We start from the raw sequence: 19,568 nt of genomic DNA, 5'->3' as shown, positions 1-19,568 counted from the left end.
GTTTTCCGGGTTCCATCCCGTCTTGTGCGGGTTCGTTGGTTGCTGTACCCTTGTCTCAGGGTGACAGTCACCACTTTTACCTCCGTCATGCTGCCTGGTGGGTCACTGACACCTTGACCCGAAGTCTTGCGAGTTGTGTTCTCTGCTTGTTCTCCTGATATCCTTACTGTTCAGATTACAGGTGGCATCCGCGCTGCAAGCTCGGTTTTAGGTTGCTGCAATGTGCTAGGTTGGTTTCCGACCCGGATGCCCCGGGGCCGCCCCGTTTTGGTTAGGTGCTGTTCGCCCCTTTTCGTCCCTGTTCCCAGCTCCTGACCATCTGAGGGTTTCGGGGTTGGGGCGGGGTCTAGTTGGTACTGAGACTTGGGCGGTTTTCGGGGGCTGCCTGGTTCGGGACGGAACTTTTCGAACCTGTTCCTCCTGCCAAGGCTTCTGGGTCATACTAGCAGCCATTTCTTTGCTGCCTTTCCCCTGGACTCTTCCTTTTCTTTAAGGGCAGAGGGCATGGAGGATGGCTCTGCCCCGGGGCCTCTGTTGCGGGTTCTCGGGGCTGAAGGGGATGCCCGCTTGCAGTACTGGGGCGGTTTGCCCCTGGCTGGATCTTCTGCTTCTGGGCGGGATTTTTCGTCCCTCTAGTCTGCTTTCTTCCCTCATTTGCTGGCGTGTTTTCGCCTCTATTGCATCAGTCATGGCACCTTTTTAGGGGTGGTCATTTTCTTTTCTGCGGATAACTCCCCGCCTGGCCATCGGCGGCACTGCGGTTTGTTTACCGGTGCCTGGGTGTGTGAGCTGGCATTTTGGGTGAGTTTTCGCCTCCTTTCAGGGGGTTATATCCTCCTGTTGCCGTTTCTTTGTTTTCTGGCTTGTTCTGCCGGTCTTCTGTTCCTCTGGGAATGCTTGGGTGTTGGTTTTTTACATTGGTTTTTGCTTTTTCTGGGCCTTAAGGTTTGGGCTCAGTGTCCCTGTCTGTTTATGCTTGCTCCCACACCTTGTCCCTCGGTTTTTTGTCTGTTTTGGCCGTTTCCCTGGTGGTTCTGTTTGGGTACTGTGCTTTGCGCTTCTGTGGTGCAATTCCGCCGGCAAATGTGGTAGTTTGGGCTTCCATGGGTTCAATTCCGGGTTCCTTTGCGTTCTTTGGTTTCGTTCCGGTGGGTTCTTCCTCTTGGGCCCCCCTTTGTGGGTTCAGGGAGCTATGTTACCTTGTTTGTGACCCAGTTCTGCCTTCTGGGGTTCCAGGGTCTTCCTGGCTTGCAGGGCTGATCTTTCTGGGTCTTGGCACGTGTTGTGGTCGTGCCGGGGCCTTGAGTTTTTGTTGTCGAGATGGGGCTTTTGATGCAGTTTGTGTGCTCTCTTGGTGCCTTCTTCATCTGGCCGGCATGGTGCTCTCTGCCCACTGGTCGGCGGCTTGTCTTTTCTTTTATTATTTTATTTTTTAATTTTTATTTTAAAGTATATATGTATATACATATGACAATGTCAGACCACATATGTATATACATATGTATATGTATGTATATACATGTATGTGTGTGTATTTTTATACTGTATATACATTTTCTTTCGGAAGGGGATCCGTTCCCTTCGCTGTTGATGGGTCGCGGGGGCAACTTGCTATTTTGGCTCTCGCTTGGTCCCACAGTTTGTGGGCGTTTTTGGTGTCTTCCGGCCTCTGGTGGCATCGGGCGGCTTCTCCCCCTTTAGGGGGTTCGGGGCTGGTGGGATGGGTTTCTTCCCCTGCGCTTCATCATGTCATCTTGGTGTGGGTGCGTTTGGACGTAGTCGATCCGTCCCATCCTTCCGGAGTTCTCGCTTGTTCTAATGCAGACACAGGACTTTGCTGATCTGCGGTTCTTATGGACTAGTTCAGTCTGCGCCCTGGATTCTTTGCCTTCTTCGGAAGACTGTTGTCTCCGGTCCGGCTTCTGTTGGGGCCGGGTGCCTGGATGGTGTCCCTGGACCTTTGGGTCACTTCTTGGCACATTCCTCTCCAGGGTTCCGGGACTGGCACAGTTGGTGGTGGCTTGCTTGCCACTTTTGTTGCCTTCCCTATTTTTAATTTGTCTCTGGCCTTCCTCGACGACTGGCTGGTGTGGGCTCCCAGTCGGTCCGCTTGTCTGCTCACAAGGGATGTGGTTCTTTCCAGATTGCCGTGTTTGGGTTCCTGGTGACCTGGAAGATGTTCCATCTGGTTCCGTCCTGTGTTTGGACCTGGCTGGGTCTTGTTTGGGATTCTTGGACCGCTTCTTTGTCTATCTCTCCAGAGGTGTTGCTGCAGCTGCGGTCCCGCCTTCAGCTGTTTCTGAGGGGATCCCGGGTCACTTGGTGGTTGCTCAAGTGATGGTGCGGAAGTCTGAACTTTGCCATGCTGGTCTACCCGCCAGGTCGGGTTTGGCTTCGGCGTCTGTTTTGTTTCCTTCGGGGACACTCCTTCAGCCTCTCTCGCGATCATTGGGTTTGTCCTCCTAGCACCACACAGCACCTTGTGTGGTGCACCTTGCCGTGTCTCCGGCAAGGTGCAAGGTGCGTTCTGGGTGCTCTTCGGGGTTTTCAGGGTTCCGTGCCCTGGCGCCTCCCCGAGCCTTCACTCGATGTGTTCACGGACGGGTCGTCTCTCGGCTGGGGCTTTGTGACCGGTGCTCACCTTGCCGGCCGGGGACGGTGTATTCTGTCTGTCTGTCCGTTGGACTCACAGCACTGTTCAGAAGTTCGCTGCTGTCTGGTTTGTGCTTCAGAGGGTTCGGATTGCTCTGGGCTCCACCATCCGAGGTTGGTAGAGCTCTGGGGTTGGTCCCTTCTAGGGGCTTGCCTGCTGGATTCTCGGGGTTTGGCTCTTCGTGCGTTTCATGTCTGGGGTGTGTCCTATGTCTTGACAAATGGCCTGTCTCGGTTCATTCCTCTGGTTGCGGATTGGCTGGTTGTTGCCGACTCGTTTCGTTGGCTCTGCCATACGTACGGACTCCCGGACATGGACATCCTCGCATCGGCGTGGTCTCGGTATCTCCCATTCCATGTGGCTCCCTTTCCCGCCTGCGAGGCGTTCACGGTGGATGCCTTTCGGCAGGACTAGTTGATGTGGAGTTAGTTACCTGTTCCTCTTCCCGGTACAACTTTTGCTTCGGGTTCTAGTTCGGTTTAAGTCCTTCCCAGGAAAGTAGTCCTCATGGCCCCTTGGTGGCTGGCCCAGCTTTGTTTTCAGATGCTGCTTGATCGGTGTCCGAATCCGGGTCGTTTCCCGTGGCTCCGCCTCTTTCGGCAGGTCAGACCGGTCTGCTACGTGGCTGGTTCTGCCTTCTCCTCAGCTCTTCGCGACTGGTCTTTTGACGCGAGTGTTTCACCATCTCTCTGGTGATCAGGTGGCATGGTTGATGATGTCCCACCTGCGAGCTTTGTCTCGGCGACAGTATGAAGTTTCCTGGCACTTCTATTCGCCATTTTCTTGCACATCGGGTTGTCTTGTCTTTTCTTGGTTTTTCAGGTCGTTATTTGATGCTTCTTACTGTCGCCTCATATCGTGCGGTGCTGGCGGAGTCGCTCCAGCTGGCGTTTGGGGTGCACGTCACATCACCTCATTTCGTATGCTTTCCCATGCACTGTTTCACCTCCGGCCTGCTCATGCACCGCCTGAGCCGTCTTGGTCCTTGTTCTGGGTGCTCTCTTATCTTTCCTCTCCTCATGTTTGTGGTAGCCTTTTCAGTTCAAGATTGGTTTTAAAGGTCCTATTTTGTTGGCATTGGCCTCTGGAGCTCGGGTCAGGGAGCTTCCGGCTTTCCTCCAGCGCATGGGTTTCTGCTCTTTTGGTACTGGTGGTAGGTTTAACGTTTGCAGCCTTCTCCGCCTCTTCTGGCGAAGGCTGAGATGGCTGCTTTCCAGAGGGGTCCTTTGGTTTTTGATGCTTGGTTGGTTTGGCCGGGGGTGCATCATGTGTTATGTCCAGTTGCTGCGCTTTGCCGTTACTTGCGTGCTGTGGCTGGGGATGCGCTTTGGATTGACCTGGTTTCCCTCATTTTCTGTTCCAGGGCTTGGGTCTCCCAGGTCGACTTCAAGGTTATTAAATCTATCCAGCCTACGGTCTATCCTCACGCCCGTGCCATTCAGACGTTTGCAGCTTTCGCTGACGTGTTTGGTAACTTGTCTTGGGCTCATTTCAGACACGGGGATTTGGAGGTCATACAGGTTCCTGGCCACCCGTTATTTTGTGAGCAAGTCTGCTCCTGGGTGTTCTTGGGTTGCTTTGGGTCGCAGGTTGCAGCCTGTTGTCTTGACTTCGCGTTGTGGAGTTTGTGGCAACCGCCTACTGGGTCAGCCCTTTCTTTTCATTCTCTTTTGGTATGAAGCTCCCGGGAGCCTTAGGGGCTTCCCTCAGAAAACCAGTGTTGAATGTAATGAAGCGCCATTTTCTGGTTGAGCTCCAGAGGCTCCCTGGCAACCCTCCCTCACACCGGTCGGCGTTTTTTCGCATTTGTTGAAGCGTAGCTTCCGAAATGAAATGCTTTGCAGCCGGCGTGGTGAGGTCTGGGTTGCGGACAAGTGGCGCGGCAGTAGTGTGTTACATTTGCTTGTTTCCTTGGGATTGTAGAGAGTTCTATCTCTCTGTTTGGATATTGTTGTTAGTTTCTTACCATGTGGAGTTTGTTTTGTTATGCCTACATTTCTGGGTGCCTAACCCTGATCGATGGCAGATAAGGAAAATCCCAAATCACGGTGGGGGGGGGGGGGTTTCCAGGGCCATTGTTCTCTGAAACCTCTCTGAAGGAGCCAGGTTCTGGCACTGGTCCCTGGTAGGTCTGAACTCCATAGCTAATGTCCCGGTCTAATGTAACAAACATTAAATAAATGTAAATAAATAAATGTTTATTTAGGTAAGGTACATACATACAAGAAATTTCTGGGGGGAGCCCTGTCGGCTCCCTGGAGCTATCCCAGGCTGATATGCTAATGTCAGACTTTGGCATCAGTCATGTGTATGGAGTTCGTAGGCCTACCGGGGACCACGGCCAGAACCGGGCCCCCTCAGAGAGGCAAGGGGAGCAATGGCCTATAGAAACCCCCGTACTCACCTAATTGTACTCACCTAATTGTGCTTGCGGGGGTTGACCTTTGGCTCTTTGGTCCCGCCTCTCAACTGTCAATCAACTGGTGTACAGATTCCTGAGCCTACTGGGCTCTATCATACCTACATTTGAAACTGTGTATGGAGTCAGCCTCCACCACATCACTTCCTAGTGCATTCCATTTATTAACTACTCTGACACTGAAAAAATTCTTTCTAACGTCTCTGTGGCTCATCTGGGTACTAAGTTTCCACCTGTGTCCCCTTGTTCGTGTCCCACCCGTGCTGAAGAGTTTGTCTTTGTCCACCCTGTCAATTCCCCTGAGAATTTTGTAGGTGGTTATCATGTCTCCCCTTACTCTTCTGTTTTCCAGGGATGTGAGGTTCAGCTCCTTTAGCCTTTCCTCGTAGCTCAATCCTCTCAGTTCCGGGACGAGCCTGGTGGCATACCGCTGAATCTTCTCTAACTTTGTCTTGTGTTTAACTAGGTATGGACTCCAGGCTGGAGCTGCATACTCCAGGATTGGTCTTACATAAGTGGTATACAGGGTTCTGAAAGATTCCTTACACAAGTTTCTGAAGGCAGTTCTTATGTTGGCCAGTCTAGCATATGCCGCTGATGATATTCTTTTGATGTGGGCCTCTGGGGACAGGTTCGGTGTGATATCAACCCCCAGATCCTTCTCTCTATTTGATTCTTGCAGGATTTCCCCTCCCAGATGATACCTTGTGTTCAGCCTCCTGCTCCCTTCGCCTAATTTCATCACCTTACACTTTCCAGAGTTGAACTTCAGCAGCCATTTTCTAGACAATTCCTCCAGTTTATCCAGGTCATCCTGTAGTCTCTGCCTATCTTCATCCGTCTTGATTCTTCTCATAATTTTTGCATCATCAGCAAACATCGAGAGGAATGAGTCTATACCCTCTGGAAGATCGTTCACATATATTAGAAACAGGATGGGTCCAAGTACTGAGCCCTGTGGGACTCCGCTGGTGACATCTCGCCACTCTGATGTCTTCCCCCTCACCGTTACTCGCTGTTTCCTGTTGCTTAAGTACTCCCTTATCCACTGGAGCACCTTCCCTTTTACTCCTGCCTGTTGCTCCAACTTTTTTAACAGCCTTTTATGGGGTACTGTGTCGAAGGCTTTTTGGCAATCCAGGAAAATGCAGTCGGCCCACCCTTCTCTTTCCTGCCTAATTTTCGTTGCCTGGTCATAAAATTCTATTAACCCTGTGAGGCACGATTTACCATCTCTGAACCCATGTTGGTGGTGCGTTACAAAGTTATTTCCCTCCAGATGCTCTACGAGCCTTTTCCTCACGATCTTCTCCAGCACCTTGCATGGTATACAAGTTAAGGAAACTGGCCTGTAATTCAGTGCCTCTTGCCTGTCACCCTTTTTGTATATTGGGACCACGTTAGCTGTCTTCCAACTTTCTGGTAAGTCTCCTGTTTCCAGTGACCTGTTATACACCATAGAGAGTGGCACACTTAGTGCTTCTGCACCTTCCTTTAGTATCCATGGTGAGATTCTATCAGGCCCAACAGCCTTTGTCACATCTAGCTCCAGCAGACACCTTTTGACCTCATCACTGGTGAGGTCAAATTCCTCCAAGGTTTCCAAGGTTGCCGCCTCCTCATTTAGTGCAGGGGCTTCTCTTTGTTCTATTGTGAAGACCTCCTGGAATCTCTTGTTGAGTTCTTCACACACCTCCTTGTCATTCTCTGTGTATCTGTTCTCCCCTTTCCGCAGCTTCATCACTTGTTCCTTCACTGCTGTTTTCCTCCTGATATGGCTGTGGAGCAGCTTTGGTTGGGTCTTGGCTTTACTCGCGATGTCATTTTCAAACTGTCTCTCTGCTTCCCTCCTCACTCTGATGTACTCATTTCTGGCCCTCTGGTACCTCTCCCTGCTCTCTGGTGTTCTGTTATTTCTGTAGTTTCTCCATGTTCTTTTACTCAGTTGTTTCGCTACCTTACATTCCTGGTTGAACCATGGGTTTTTCTGTTGTTTTTCGTTTTTCTCCTTTTGGACGGGGATAAACCTGTCTGCAGCTTCCTGGCACTTTTGGGTGACAATATCCATCATGACCTGCACATTCTTGTCTCTAAGTTCTGTTTCCCATGGTATTCCCATTAGGAAGTTCCTCATCTCGTCATATTTTCCTCTTCGGTAATTCAGTCTTTTCCCCTCCACTCCCATCCTTGGATAGGTTATCCCTACCTCCACCAAGTACTCAAAGGTCAGTACACTGTGGTCACTCATTCCTATGGGGGCTTCAACTTTGACTTCCCTTATTTCTGACTCATTTAGGGTGAATATTAAGTCGAGTCTAGCTGGTTCATCATTGCCTCTCATTCTTGTGGGTTCCTTGACATGCTGGCTCAGAAAATTCCTTGTTGCCACTTCCAAGAGTTTAGCTCGCCACGTATCTGCACCACCATGTGGGTCCCCATTCTCCCAGTCTATCTTTCCATGGTTGAAATCACCCATGATTAAGAGTCTTGAGCCATTCCTGCAGGCAACTGAAGCTGCTCTCTCTATTATATTAATAGTTGCCATGTTGTTCCTATCAAACTCCTGTCTAGGTCTTCTGTCATTTAGGGGAGGGTTGTAAATGACTGTCACTATTATCTTAGGTCCACCCATTGTTATAGTTCCTGTTATGTAATCTCTGAATCCGTCACAGCCCGGAATTTCCATCTCATCAAAACTCCAGTCCTTCCTTATCAGCAGGGCCACTCCTCCACCTCCTCTCCCTTCCCTCTCTTTCCTTACTATATAGTAGTCCTTTGGAAACACAGCATCTGTTATGACTCCTGACAATTTTGTTTCTGTTAGTCCTATTACATCAGGGTTTTCTTCTTGCACCCTTTCTGCCAGTTCACTTGCTTTATTGGTAATCCCATCAATGTTTCAACCACACGGGAATGTAATCCCGTGTGGTTGGAAGCATTCTATGTCTGCCATCGACCGGAACAGGCACCCAGAAAGGTAAGCGCCTCAAAACAAACCCCTATTCTGGTTAAAATTGCTACCAAAAACCGAACTAGTGGATAGAACTCCCCAACCGAAAACAAGCAAACTAGTGTGACGTCACACACCGCCGCGCCGCTGTCTGCGCAGCTCCCCCCTCCCCGGGAGGGGGAAGGGGGAGCCCCAGACCCCCCGCGCCGGCTACCCACACCTCAGTTCTTGAGGCTGATGCTATAGGCGATGGTCGTGTGCTCTGGCTCCGGTGTCGCTACTGCACTGTGCTTTGCGTGTGGTGTTGGTTTTGTGGGTGCGAGAGCCAGGAGTTATCTTCAGTACTCGGGCTGCATGCGCCTAGAGCTGCCTTCCCTAGGTGCCCTGTAAGTACTGCCCTTGGGGCTTGGGGCCACCTTCCACAGGCTCCTCGGGGTCTGCCTCTGCTGGTCCGTTTTACCTTTCGGTTTTTCGGCCGCCTGTTGGGCTCTTGGGTGTTCTGTTCTCCCTTGTTACCGGCAGGTAAGAGGCAGTTTGCACTGGTAGGGGCGCAGGGTGCTGCTCAGCTTGTATTTCCCGACATCGCGGCCGGCTCTGTTCCTTGGGGTTCGCTGTCCTCTTGCGGGGTTTTGTTTTTCTTTTTGTTTTTGCCTGGTGGGGGGTTCTGTCATTTTATTCAGTTTGTTTTTGCCCTTCCACTGTTCTCCTCGGTGGCACCCCCTGCTAGGTCCCCGTGAGTGTACACGTCCCTGGGGTTCAGCTTTAGAAGTTTGCTTGGTAGTTTTGGGTGCCGGTTTGCAGCACCCTGCCTGGGACTACCTGAGAGCGAGTCCTCTTAAAGTAAACGCTCAGGACCCTGGGAATCCCCTAGGGGGCGCGTGGGTCCGATGGATGTGACCCCGGAGTCCCCACTCGCTGTGTGCGAGTTTGAGGGTTGCTCGGTCCCCTTGTCTCAGGGTGACCCTCATTGTTTTTGCCTCTGCCACGCTGCCTGTTGGGTCGGTGATACTTTCGACCCTGAGTCCTGTGAGTGTTGCTGCTTGCTTGTGACTCAATTTACCCAATCCTCTGATGATTCTATTCGGGTACAGGCGGCTCGTGCGTTGCAGTCTAGGTTTCGTCTGTTGCAACGCGCTCGGTTGGTTGCTTCCCCGGATGCCCCGGGGCTGCCCCACTTTGCTTTTCGAGACCCTGACTTGGGGGTGGGGGTCGCTTCGATCCTGGTTCAGTCCGCACCTCCTCGTCCTTCCCCTTCTGTTCGTTCTGGTCCCCCGCCCCTGCTTCCGGCCCCGAAGCGTCTGAGGGTTTCGGGGTCGGAGCAGGGGTTACTTGATCTCGAGACTCGGGCAGCTTCGGGGGGTGCCCCTTCCGGGGGACGGCAGAGGCATTCGAGTCTTGTCTCCCGGCTGAAGCTTCAGGGTCTGACCAGTGGGCCCCCCTTCCTCCAGCTTTTCCGGCTGCTCCGTCCTTGTCTTGTGGGGTTGGGGCATGGGGAGAGGACTCGGCCTCGGGTCCTGTGGTGAAGGACCTCGAGACTGGGGAGGGGCTGACTTGGGGGCCTTGGGCCCCGCTGGACCCCGCCTGGGTTTTTCTTCCCACTGAACGGGGCTTATTGTTACAAGGAGTGTGGTTTTCTTTTCCCCCCTCTGCGTACGAGTTGGATTTGGTGTCAGCCCCTCCCCGGGTTCGGTTCCGTGTTCCCCCAGGTATGTCGGTTCCGTCCTTCCGGAGGTTTTCGGCTTATCGCATCCAACCTGGTGTGATGCGAGTGGCCTTTGCAGCTTACCTCCTGCGTGACCCGGATTATGCCTCGGAAATGGATCCGTCCACGTTCAGGTTTGGGACTTCGTTCCCTTTCTGGCTCCGTTACGAGGTTCCGGAGTCGTCCTGGCTAGCAGACTGCCCCTTGTTTGGCCTGGATTCCTGGCATTCCTTCTGTCGTTCCCGCACGCTGGAGTGGCGGGAAGCTTCCACGGTGCTTCAGGTTTTCCTGGGGGGTGAACTTGAGTACCTGAATGAGTGCTTGTTTGCCCCTGCCCTTCCCCGCGATGTGGGCGTTATTCAGCTCCATGTGCAGGTTCCCTCCCTTTCGGCGGCGCTCGTTGCGGAGGACTTGCACGCCCGGGGCCTTTTGAGTTCAGCCTTGCGGTTCTTTTCCCTCCTGGAGCTGTCTTCGGATTGGCTCATGGAGGATGTGGGGACACTTGGGTCCGTCCCGGGGTCCGGCACCTTGTCCTCGGCTGCGCATTCGTCGGCTGCCTTGTTGAAGCTGTTCACGCCGATTTTGCGGGATGCGGTTTCCCTGTTTTATGCTTCCCGTCTCGCATGTCGGCAGGCGGTGCTGGGTTCCTCCGTGGAATCTGCTTGGGCTCTGGCTCTTAGGCGTTCTTCACCTTTTTGTCCTCTCCTGTTTGCGGAGTCGGCCGTGGCGCAGTTTATTCAGGCTGCGTCGGTGGCTTGTCGTCCGATGTCGGACTTGTTGGTTTTCCGGGGGTCCCGGGGTGGGTCTTCCCGGAAAGGTCGTGCCAGGGCTCGGGGTTCCTCTCGTCGTGGTTGGCCTCTGGTGTCAGGTTCGGGGTTGGCTTCTCCTGCGGACCCTCCCTCGTCTGGTCGGCGCGGAGTTCGCGCTGTGCGGGGTTCTGGGTCTCGTAAGGGTCGCCGGCCCTTTCGCGGTTTGCCCCCTTGACAGGGCGATGGGGGGGCGGCTTGCACTGTTCGCCCGCGCCTGGTCCCACGATTCGTGGGCCTTTCGGGTCGTGTCTCGCGGCCTGCGGTGGCGTTGGGTGGCCCCTCCCCCCTTTGGGGGGTCGGGGCTGGCAGGGCAGGTTTCTTCCCCTGCGCTCTGTCGAGTCGTCTTGGAGTGGGTACGCTTGGGCGTCGTCGAAACGACGTCGTCCCTCAGATGGGTTTCCTGTCTGTTTCCGGTTCCGAAACGGGACTGCGCGGACCTGCGGTTCATTCTGGACTTGTCCCGTCTGAACCCCTGGGTTCATTGCCCCTCCTTTCGGATGACTACGCTGTCTCAGGTTCGGCTCCTCTTGGAGCCGGGAGCTTGGATGGTGTCCCTGGACCTCCGGGACGCTTATTGGCATGTCCCGATTCATCCGCGGTTCAGGGACTGGCTCGGTTTTGTTGTGGGGCGTCTGAGTTACCGCTTTCGTTGTCTCCCGTTCGGGTTGAACCTGGCATCTCGCGTGTTCACACGCCTTACACGGGTTGTGGTGGCTCATTTGCGTCTCCTAGGTGTTCGGGTGTTGGCCTACCTCGACGACTGGCTGGTTTGGGCTCCCAGCCAGTCAGCTTGCTTGCTAGCCAGGGATTTAGTTGTTTCCCAGCTCGCCGGGTTCGGGTTCTTGGTGAACTGGAGGAAGTCCCATCTGGTTCCCTCTCAGGTTCAGACTTGGCTGGGTCTCGTTTGGGACTCTCGAACCGCCTCCTTGTCTCTCCCTCCGGAGTCTCTCCTGTGGCTGTGGTCCCGCCTTCGTCTGTTTCTGGAGGGCCCTCGGGTCACCCGGCGGTTGCTCGAGGGGCTGTGCGGGAGCCTGAACTTCGCGATGGTGGTCTACCCGCCGGGTCGAGTTTGGCTTCGACGGCTGTTCTGGTTCCTTCGGGGTTCCCCCTTCTGCCTCTCTCGCGATCGCAGAGTTCGACCCCCGGGGGCCTTGTGTCGGTTACTGCATCACCGGCTTCCTCTTTGGGTTTTTCGGGGTTCAGTGCCTTGGCGCCTACCCGAGCCCTTGCTCGATGTGTATACGGATGCGTCGTCTCTCGGCTGGGGTTTTGTGACCAGTGCTCACCAGGCCGGCCAGGGGCGTTGGGATCCGTCCTTCCGTCGAGCTCACAGCACGGTGCGGGAGTTCGCGGCAGTGTGGTTTGCTCTGGGGAGGATTCGGGTGGCCCGCGGATCGACGATTCGGCTCCATTCGGACTGCTCTCCGGTGGTTCATTGCCTGAACCGCGGGGGTTCGATGCGGTCCTTGTCTCTTTGGGGTTGGTCGCTTCGGGTGACTCGTCTGCTGAGTTCTCGGGGTTTGGCTCTCCTGGCGGTTCACGTACGGGGCGTGTCCAACGTCTTGGCCGACGCCCTGTCTCGCTTCGTTCCCCTCTCCACGGAGTGGACGGTCGACGACGAGTCCTTCCGTTGGCTTTGCCAGACGTTCGGGCGCCCCGAAGTGGACCTCTTCGCGTCGGCGTGGTCGCAGCGTTTTCCCGTTTATGTGGCGCCCTTCCCCGATCGCGAGGCCGTCGGGGTCGATGCCTTTCGGCTAGACTGGTCGAGGTGGGGGTTCCTGTACCTCTTTCCCCGGTTCGGCTGTTGCTCTAGGTCCTGACTCGCTTGGAGACTTACCAGGGGAGAGTTGTCCTTCTGGCCCCTTGTTAGCCGGCCCAGCCTTGGTTTCAGGCGCTGGTTGCTCGGAGTCCGAACCCGAGGGTTTTCCCGCGGCTCCGCCTCTTTCAGCAGATCGGGCCGGTACGTCACGTGGCTGGTTCAATCTTCTCCTCGAGTCTTCGCGTATGGTTTTTTTGACTCGAGTCTATCATCATCTCTATGGTGATCAGGTGGCCTCCTTGTTGGTGTCCCACCTGAGGGCTTCTTCTCGGCGGCAGTATGAAGTTTCCTGGCGGTCCTTCCGTTTCTTTTTGCGTCTTCGTCGTGTTAGTTCCTTGTCTGTTCGGGTGGTCTTGTCCTTCCTCTCGTGGTTGTTTCAGGACCGTCATCTTATGCCAAACACTGTCGCTTCGTATCGTGCGGCGCTGGCGGAGCCGCTTCAGCTTGCTTTCGGTATCGATGTTACGTCTGCGCCGTTTCGCAAGCTGTCTCGTGCATTGTTTCACCTCCGGCCTGCTCATGCGTCGCCTGAGCCGTCCTGGTCTTTGGACAGAGTGCTCGCTTTCCTTTCATCTCCTCGTTTCGTTGTGGCCCCTTCGGTCCAGGATTGTTTTTCCAAGGCACTTTTCTTGTTGGCTTTGGCCTCTGGGGGTCGGGTAGGGGAGCTTCATGCTCTCCTCCGGTGCAGGGGTTTCTGCTCTTTTGGTCGTGGTGATTGTTTTGTTCGTTTGCAGCCGTCTCCTTCTTTTCTGGCGAAGAATGAGACTGCTGCGTTCCGGAGGGGTCCATGGGTAGTGATGCTTGGTTGGTCAGGCCGGGGGTGCATCATGTTTTGTGTCCGGTTGCGGCGCTTCGCCGTTATTTGCGCGCCACAGCTTCTGTGTCCGGGGACGCGCTGTGGGTTGATCCGGTTTCCCTTCTTCCCTGTTCGTGGGTTCGGGTCTCTCAGGTCGTCCGCAGGGTTATTAAGTCCAGCCAGCCTGCGGTCTATCCCCGTGCCCATGACATTCGTAAGTTCGCGGCTCTTGCTGCCGTCTTTAGGAATATGTCTTGGTCTGATATTCGGGCGCGGGGATTTTGGCGGTCGAACAGGGTCCTGGCTGCTCGTTACCTTGTGAATGTCCCTGGGCCTCGTCAGGCCTGTGTTGCTTTGGGTCGGCGGTTGCAGCCAGTTGTCTCGGCTTCGAGTTGAGGAGTGAGTGACGACCGCCTCCCGGGTAAGTCCCTCTTTTTCTGTCTGTGGGTAGTTAGCTCCGGGGAGCCGACGGGGCTCCCCCCAGAAAACCAGCTTTGAATGTAATGAAACGCCATTTTCTGGGTGAGTCCCGGAGGCTCCCCGGCATCCCTCCCTCCCTCCCGTCGGCGGTTTTTCGCGTTTTTGACATCCAGCCTCAAGAACTGAGGTGTGGGTAGCCGGCGCGGGGGGTCTGGGGCTCCCCCTTCCCCCTCCCGGGGAGGGAGGAGCTGCGCAGACAGCGGCGCGGCGGCGTGTGACGTCACATTAGTTTGCTTGTTTTCGGTTGGGGAGTTCTATCCACTAGTTCGGTTTTTGGTAGCAATTTTAACCAGAATAGAGGTTTGTTTTGAGGCGCTTACCTTTCTGGGTGCCTGTTCCAGTCGATGGCAGACATAGAATGCTTCCAACCACACGGGGGCTTCTATAGGCCATTGCTCCCCTTGCCTCTCTGAGGGGGCCCGGTTCTGGCTGTGGTCCCCGGTAGGACTAAGAACTCCATACACATGAGTGATGCCAAAGTCTGACATTAGCATATCAGCCTGGGATAGCTCCGGGGAGCCTCCGGGACTCACCCAGAAAATGGCGTTTCATTACATTCAACCCTGGTTTTTTACAAAGGTTGGTGGACTTATAGATAGAGCTAGTACATACAATGCCTAAAGCCACTATTACGCAAAGCATTTCGGGCATGAAAAACTTAAATGACTAAAGCTTAATACTAATTGAGCATAAAGAGTAAAATGAAAACATGAAATGAAAACATAGCTGAAAAAGCAGCACAAATACAATTCTGTCGACAAACAGCGCTCTTTAAAAAACAAAACAGACATTGGTTGACAATAGAGGGGTAAGGTAGGTTACAGGGAATTTATTAGGTATAGCTTCATTTTTATCTTAAACTGGTTGAGAGAGGTACAGTCTTTAACATGGTTGGGAAGGTCATTCCACAATCTGGGTCCCTTGATTTGTAGAGCATTTCTAGTTTGATTAAGTCGTACTCTAGGAATATCAAAACTGTATTTATTTCTGGTGTGGTGCTCATGGGTTCTGTTACAACCTTCTATGAAGCTTTTGAGGTCAGGATTGGCATTACAGTTTAGCGTTTTATATATGTATAATACACATGAGAGAATGTGCAGTGACTTAATGTCTAACATATTCAGAGATTTGAGTAGGGGTACCGAGTGATGTCTGGGGCCAGAGTTGGATATTGTCCTAATAGCAGCTTTGTGTTGAGTAATTAGAGGACGTAAATGAATTTGGGTAGTAGAGCCCCAAGCACAAATACCATAGTTGAGATATGGATAGATAAGGGAGTAATAGAGTAACGTTAGCCCGATAAGCTCCAGCGAGCCTACGGGGCTCACCCAGAAAATAGCGTTTCATTACATTCAACGCTGGTTTTTTGTATAATACTTACAGGGTGTTCCTCAAGTGAGTCTGAACAACTTACTTCGTGGACTTCCTCGCCTGCTTTCTGACAGTTCATTTGCAAAAATTATTTTACCACTTCAGCATCAAATGTCAGTAACACTTCCCACGTCTTTTGATGATCTATCCTCCCACAATCCATATCCACGGTAAGTTGTGTGTGTTTATATCAAGTGTTTTTTGTTAACTACTCATTCACTCCGTTAGGCATCATCCAACTCTGTTCTAGATATTGTATTACTCAAGTCCAGCATGATCAGTGTGACCATACAATGCCTAAAGTGATATGATATGTGACCTCTCCGTGAGGTCACATATCTAGAACAGAGGTAAATTTCCTTACAAACAGATCACAAGTAACAGTAAACAAAAAGCTGTAATTGTAGATATATTAAGCTCTGTACCGCCAAGATAATGTTCTTGGACTTCTCATATTTTTCATCTTCATGTGAGATAGACAAAATACAAATCTCAGCTTTGTACCTTCCTTTGCACATGATACTAAAATCTACTAAAATCTGCATGTTATTGCCTCAGTAGAAGGCACTGAAAAATTACGAACATAAGTATTCTTTCAATGGATAACAGGAAATAATATATTTGTCAGTAATAAATTTCAGATTCTACAATATGCAAAAAATTAAGACCTTAACCACTGCACTGTGCAGAGCGCCTTAACACTTTCGCACACCACGAGCACAAGATCTGCACTACCCCGGGTGGGCCTCGGCGTTTCACGGGAGCGCGCGGTAATTCTGAAGAGTGTATACTCTTTTCAACTTTGTCACCTCAATTCTCGTCCAAGGTTTTTCAATTTGGTATCATTGTGTTCACAATAGAATTCTCTACACAACTAAAGACATTTAAAATCCAAAAGCCCGGCGTACCATCCACAACAAACAGAGAAAATGAGTGCGTGCTACCCGGGAGCGCATAAGAGCGATAAAATGTGTACACTCTCTTCACACTTGTCACCTCAATTCCCATCCTAGGGCTTTCATTTTGGTATCATTGTGTTCGCAATAGAATTCCCAACAAGAGTATATGCATATAAAGTAAAAAAAAAACGCAGCACACTCCACCTGCCGACAAGATGACAGTGGCCCAGAAAGAGAGCACTGCGCCACCCTCAAGGCGCCTCTCATTATATTAGAGAGCGAGGTAATACTGAAAAGTGTATACTCGTTTCCACTTTGTCATCTCATTTCTCATCCTAGGTTTTTCAATTTGGTATCAATGTGTTCGCAATAGAATTCTCTACAAGACTAAATACATATAAAGCCCAAAAGCCCAGCGAGAAAGGGAGAAAGTAAGAGCGTATTTCCCAGAATCGGGCTAGAGCAATAAAATGTGTACACTCTCTTCACTTTGGACATCTCAATTCTCATCCTAGGTCTTTCATTTTGGTAACATTGTGTTCGCAATAGAATTCCCTACAGGAGTATATGCAAATATAAAGTCCAAAAGCCAGGCGTACCACCCACAGCAAACAGAGAAAGTGACGGAGCCTAGTCCCAGTGATCGTTAATAAAATGAGTGTACTGTTTTCAACTTTGTTACTTCAATTCTGGTCCTAGGTCTTTCATTTTAGTATCAATGTATTCACAATGAAATTCCCTACAAGAGTATACGCATATAATATCCAATACCGCGGCGTGCCCCTCTCGAAGTCGCCGACGCAATGCTGCGTCGTTACCGGAAATGGGTCTACTAAAAAAACGACGCAGTGCTGAGTCGTTACCAAGCGAAAGTGTTAAGGTGCTCTGCGCAGTGCAGTGTGTAAATATTGCGTCAGCCAGAAAAAATGAGAGGATGGTTTACGGGAACTTTCAAATCCAGAGATCCCATCACAATGGTTGTACTATTCAAGTCACTTGTGCTGTCCCATCTTGAGTACCATGCAGTACTCACTTTCCCCCTCAGAGCAGGAGAGATTACGGAAATAGAGGGAGTTCAGGGAACATGTACAGCATACATAGACGCAATAAAGCACCTAAATTATTGGGATCGTCTCAAAGCTCTCCAAATGTACTCGCTAGAAAGGAGACGAGAGAGATATCAAATAATATACACGGGAAAAATACTGGAGGGCCAGGTCCCAAATCTACACGGTAAAATAACTTATTGAAATGAACGATATGGAAGAAAATGGAAAATAGAACCAGTGAAGATCAAGGGTGCCATAAGCATAATCGGAGACGCTGAATAAACATCAGAGATACACTACACTACACTACACTACACTTCACTACTCTACACGGATCCTTGAACCCTCATCACGGCCCGTGTGGATTTGGTCTTCAGAGGTACACAGTTGTTCAACATCCTCCCAGCGAGTATAAAAAATGTTGCCAGAAAAACTGGACATCTTCAAGAAAAAAACAGTGTTGATTGTAATGAAATGCCATTTTCTGGGTGTGAGACTCGAAGGCTCTCCGTAGCTATCCAGGGTGATATGGATATATTAGCTATCTGGCATCAGTCAATGTGCATGGAGTTCTTGCCTACCGGGGACCATAAGCCAGAACCTGGCCCCCTCAGAGAGGCACGAGGAGCAATAGCCTATAGAATACCCCATGTGGTTTGAAGCATTCTGTGTCTTCTATCGACTGGGTATGCCACCCAGAAAGGTGGCATACCCATACCCTTGTTTTGGGGCATACGCCCCATAACAAACTCCTATTCTGGTGAAAATATTGCTAAACGAACAAACCTACCACCAAGACCAATAGAGCAGATAACCCCTGCACCAGAGAAGAGCTTGAAGCTCCCTGACCCGACCCCCAGAGGCCAACGCCAACAGGGAAAAAGAGCTTAAGAAAAACAATTTGGACCGAAAGGGCCACTACAAACTTAGGAGAAGAGAGAAAAGAGCACCATGTCCAACGACCAGGACATCTCGGGTGGCGCATGTGCAGGCCGAATGTGAAACAACGCACGAGACAACTTGCAGAACGGAGCAAAAGTACCATCAACACGAAACGCAAGCTGTAGTGGCTCCGCCTTCACCGCACAATACAAAGCTACAGAATTCGGCAGAAGATGACGGTCCTGAAACAACCACGAAAGGTAGGATAAGACAACCCAATTATAGACCGAAGTACACCTATGCAGAGATCGGAAAAACGGAAGGACTGCCATGCAACTTCATACTGCTGCCAAGATGAAGCAAGCAGGTGGGAACCAGCAAAGAAGCCACCTGTACCCCATACAGGTAGATGATAGACACGAGTCAGAAAACCCAGATACAAAGACTCGAGGAGAAGAACGAACCAGCCACGTACCAGGCTGGACCAATCGGCTGAAAAAGGTGGAGCCGCGGGAAGACCCTCGGGTTCGGACCGAGCAAGCAGCGCCTAAACCAAGACTGGACCAGCCACCAAGGAGCCATCCGGAATGACTACCACATAGCAGCGAACTCCCGCACCGTGACGTGAGCCCGACGGAAGAACAGACCCCACCGTCCCTGGCTGGCCTGGTGAGCACTGGTCACAAAGCCCCAGCCCAGAGATGACGCATCCGTGAACACATCGAGCGAGGGCTCGGATAGGCGCCAAGGCACTGAATCTCAAAAAGGCCGAAGAGGAATCGGGCGACGCAGCAACCGACGCAAAACCCCCGGAGTCTGAACCCAGCGGTTGCAAGAGAGGCAGAAGGAACGTCTCCAAAGGAACCAGAACAGCCAACGAAGCCAAACCCAACCCAGCAGGTAGACCATCATGGCAAAGTCCAGGCTCTCACACAAAACCCCCTAGCAACCGCCACGGGACCCGGGATCCCTCCAAAAACAGGCGAAGGTGGGAATGCAGCAGAAGCAGAGCCGCCGGAGGAAAAGACAAGGAAGCGTCCGAATGTCTCACACAAGACCCAGCGAGGACCGAACCTGAGAGAGAACCAGATGGGACATCTGCCAGTCCTCCAGGAACCCGATTTCGGCGAGCTGGGAAGAACCAGATTCCCGGCAAGCAGAGACGTGGACTGGCTGGGAGCCCACACCAGCCTGTCGTCGAGGAGGTCAGGACCCAAACACCTAACAGATGCAGGCAGGCCACCACGATCTGAGTGAGGGGGTGTGAAAATGCGAGGTGCCAGATGCAAACCGAATCTGGCACCACTGGCCTACCACGACAGGAAGAACCCTGAGCCCTGGCATGACCCTGCAGGGAAGGCCCCCCATGAGTACTCCCGAGGACTAACAAATCCAACATAAGACGACAACGAGCCGAAGCTGCCTGCAGATACTACACAACCACAGACTCAGCAAATACCAACAGACAAAAGGGCGAACACAGCCGAAGAACCAGGGCCTAAGTGGATTCCAAGGAAGAAGCGAGCACCACCTGCCGACACACGCGTTGAGAATAAAAAAATGCGAAACCTCATCCCTCAGAAGCAGCGCGAACAGTGCAGACAGTGCACGCACCGCCGAGGGAAACCCACCAGACCCAGAGGCGGCCTTAAGCACCATTCACCTCAAGCTAGTCCAAGGATGGCACAAGGAGGGAGAAGAAACGCAGGGCTGAAGCCAACACGCCCCGCATGTGCAAT

At 52.1% G+C, this 19,568-nt stretch overlaps 1 protein-coding gene across 3 annotated transcripts in view; it reads left to right on the top strand.

Moving 5' to 3' along the window:
- The window catches only part of mei-41 (meiotic 41), a 641,172-nt gene that overhangs the window by 546,359 nt on the left and 75,245 nt on the right, over positions 1-19,568 (top strand). For all 3 annotated transcript variants that reach the window (XM_045729178.2, XM_045729176.2, XM_045729177.2), the window contains one exon: positions 15,012-15,169. In XM_045729178.2, the coding sequence (XP_045585134.2) occupies positions 15,012-15,169 (158 nt within the window). The remainder of the gene's footprint in view (positions 1-15,011; positions 15,170-19,568) is intronic.

The sequence above is a fragment of the Procambarus clarkii genome, chromosome 77, assembly GCF_040958095.1.
Source record: "Procambarus clarkii isolate CNS0578487 chromosome 77, FALCON_Pclarkii_2.0, whole genome shotgun sequence".
In the NCBI taxonomy this organism is placed as follows: Eukaryota; Metazoa; Arthropoda; class Malacostraca; order Decapoda; family Cambaridae; genus Procambarus; species Procambarus clarkii.
This window is presented reverse-complemented; position numbering and strand designations above follow the sequence as displayed.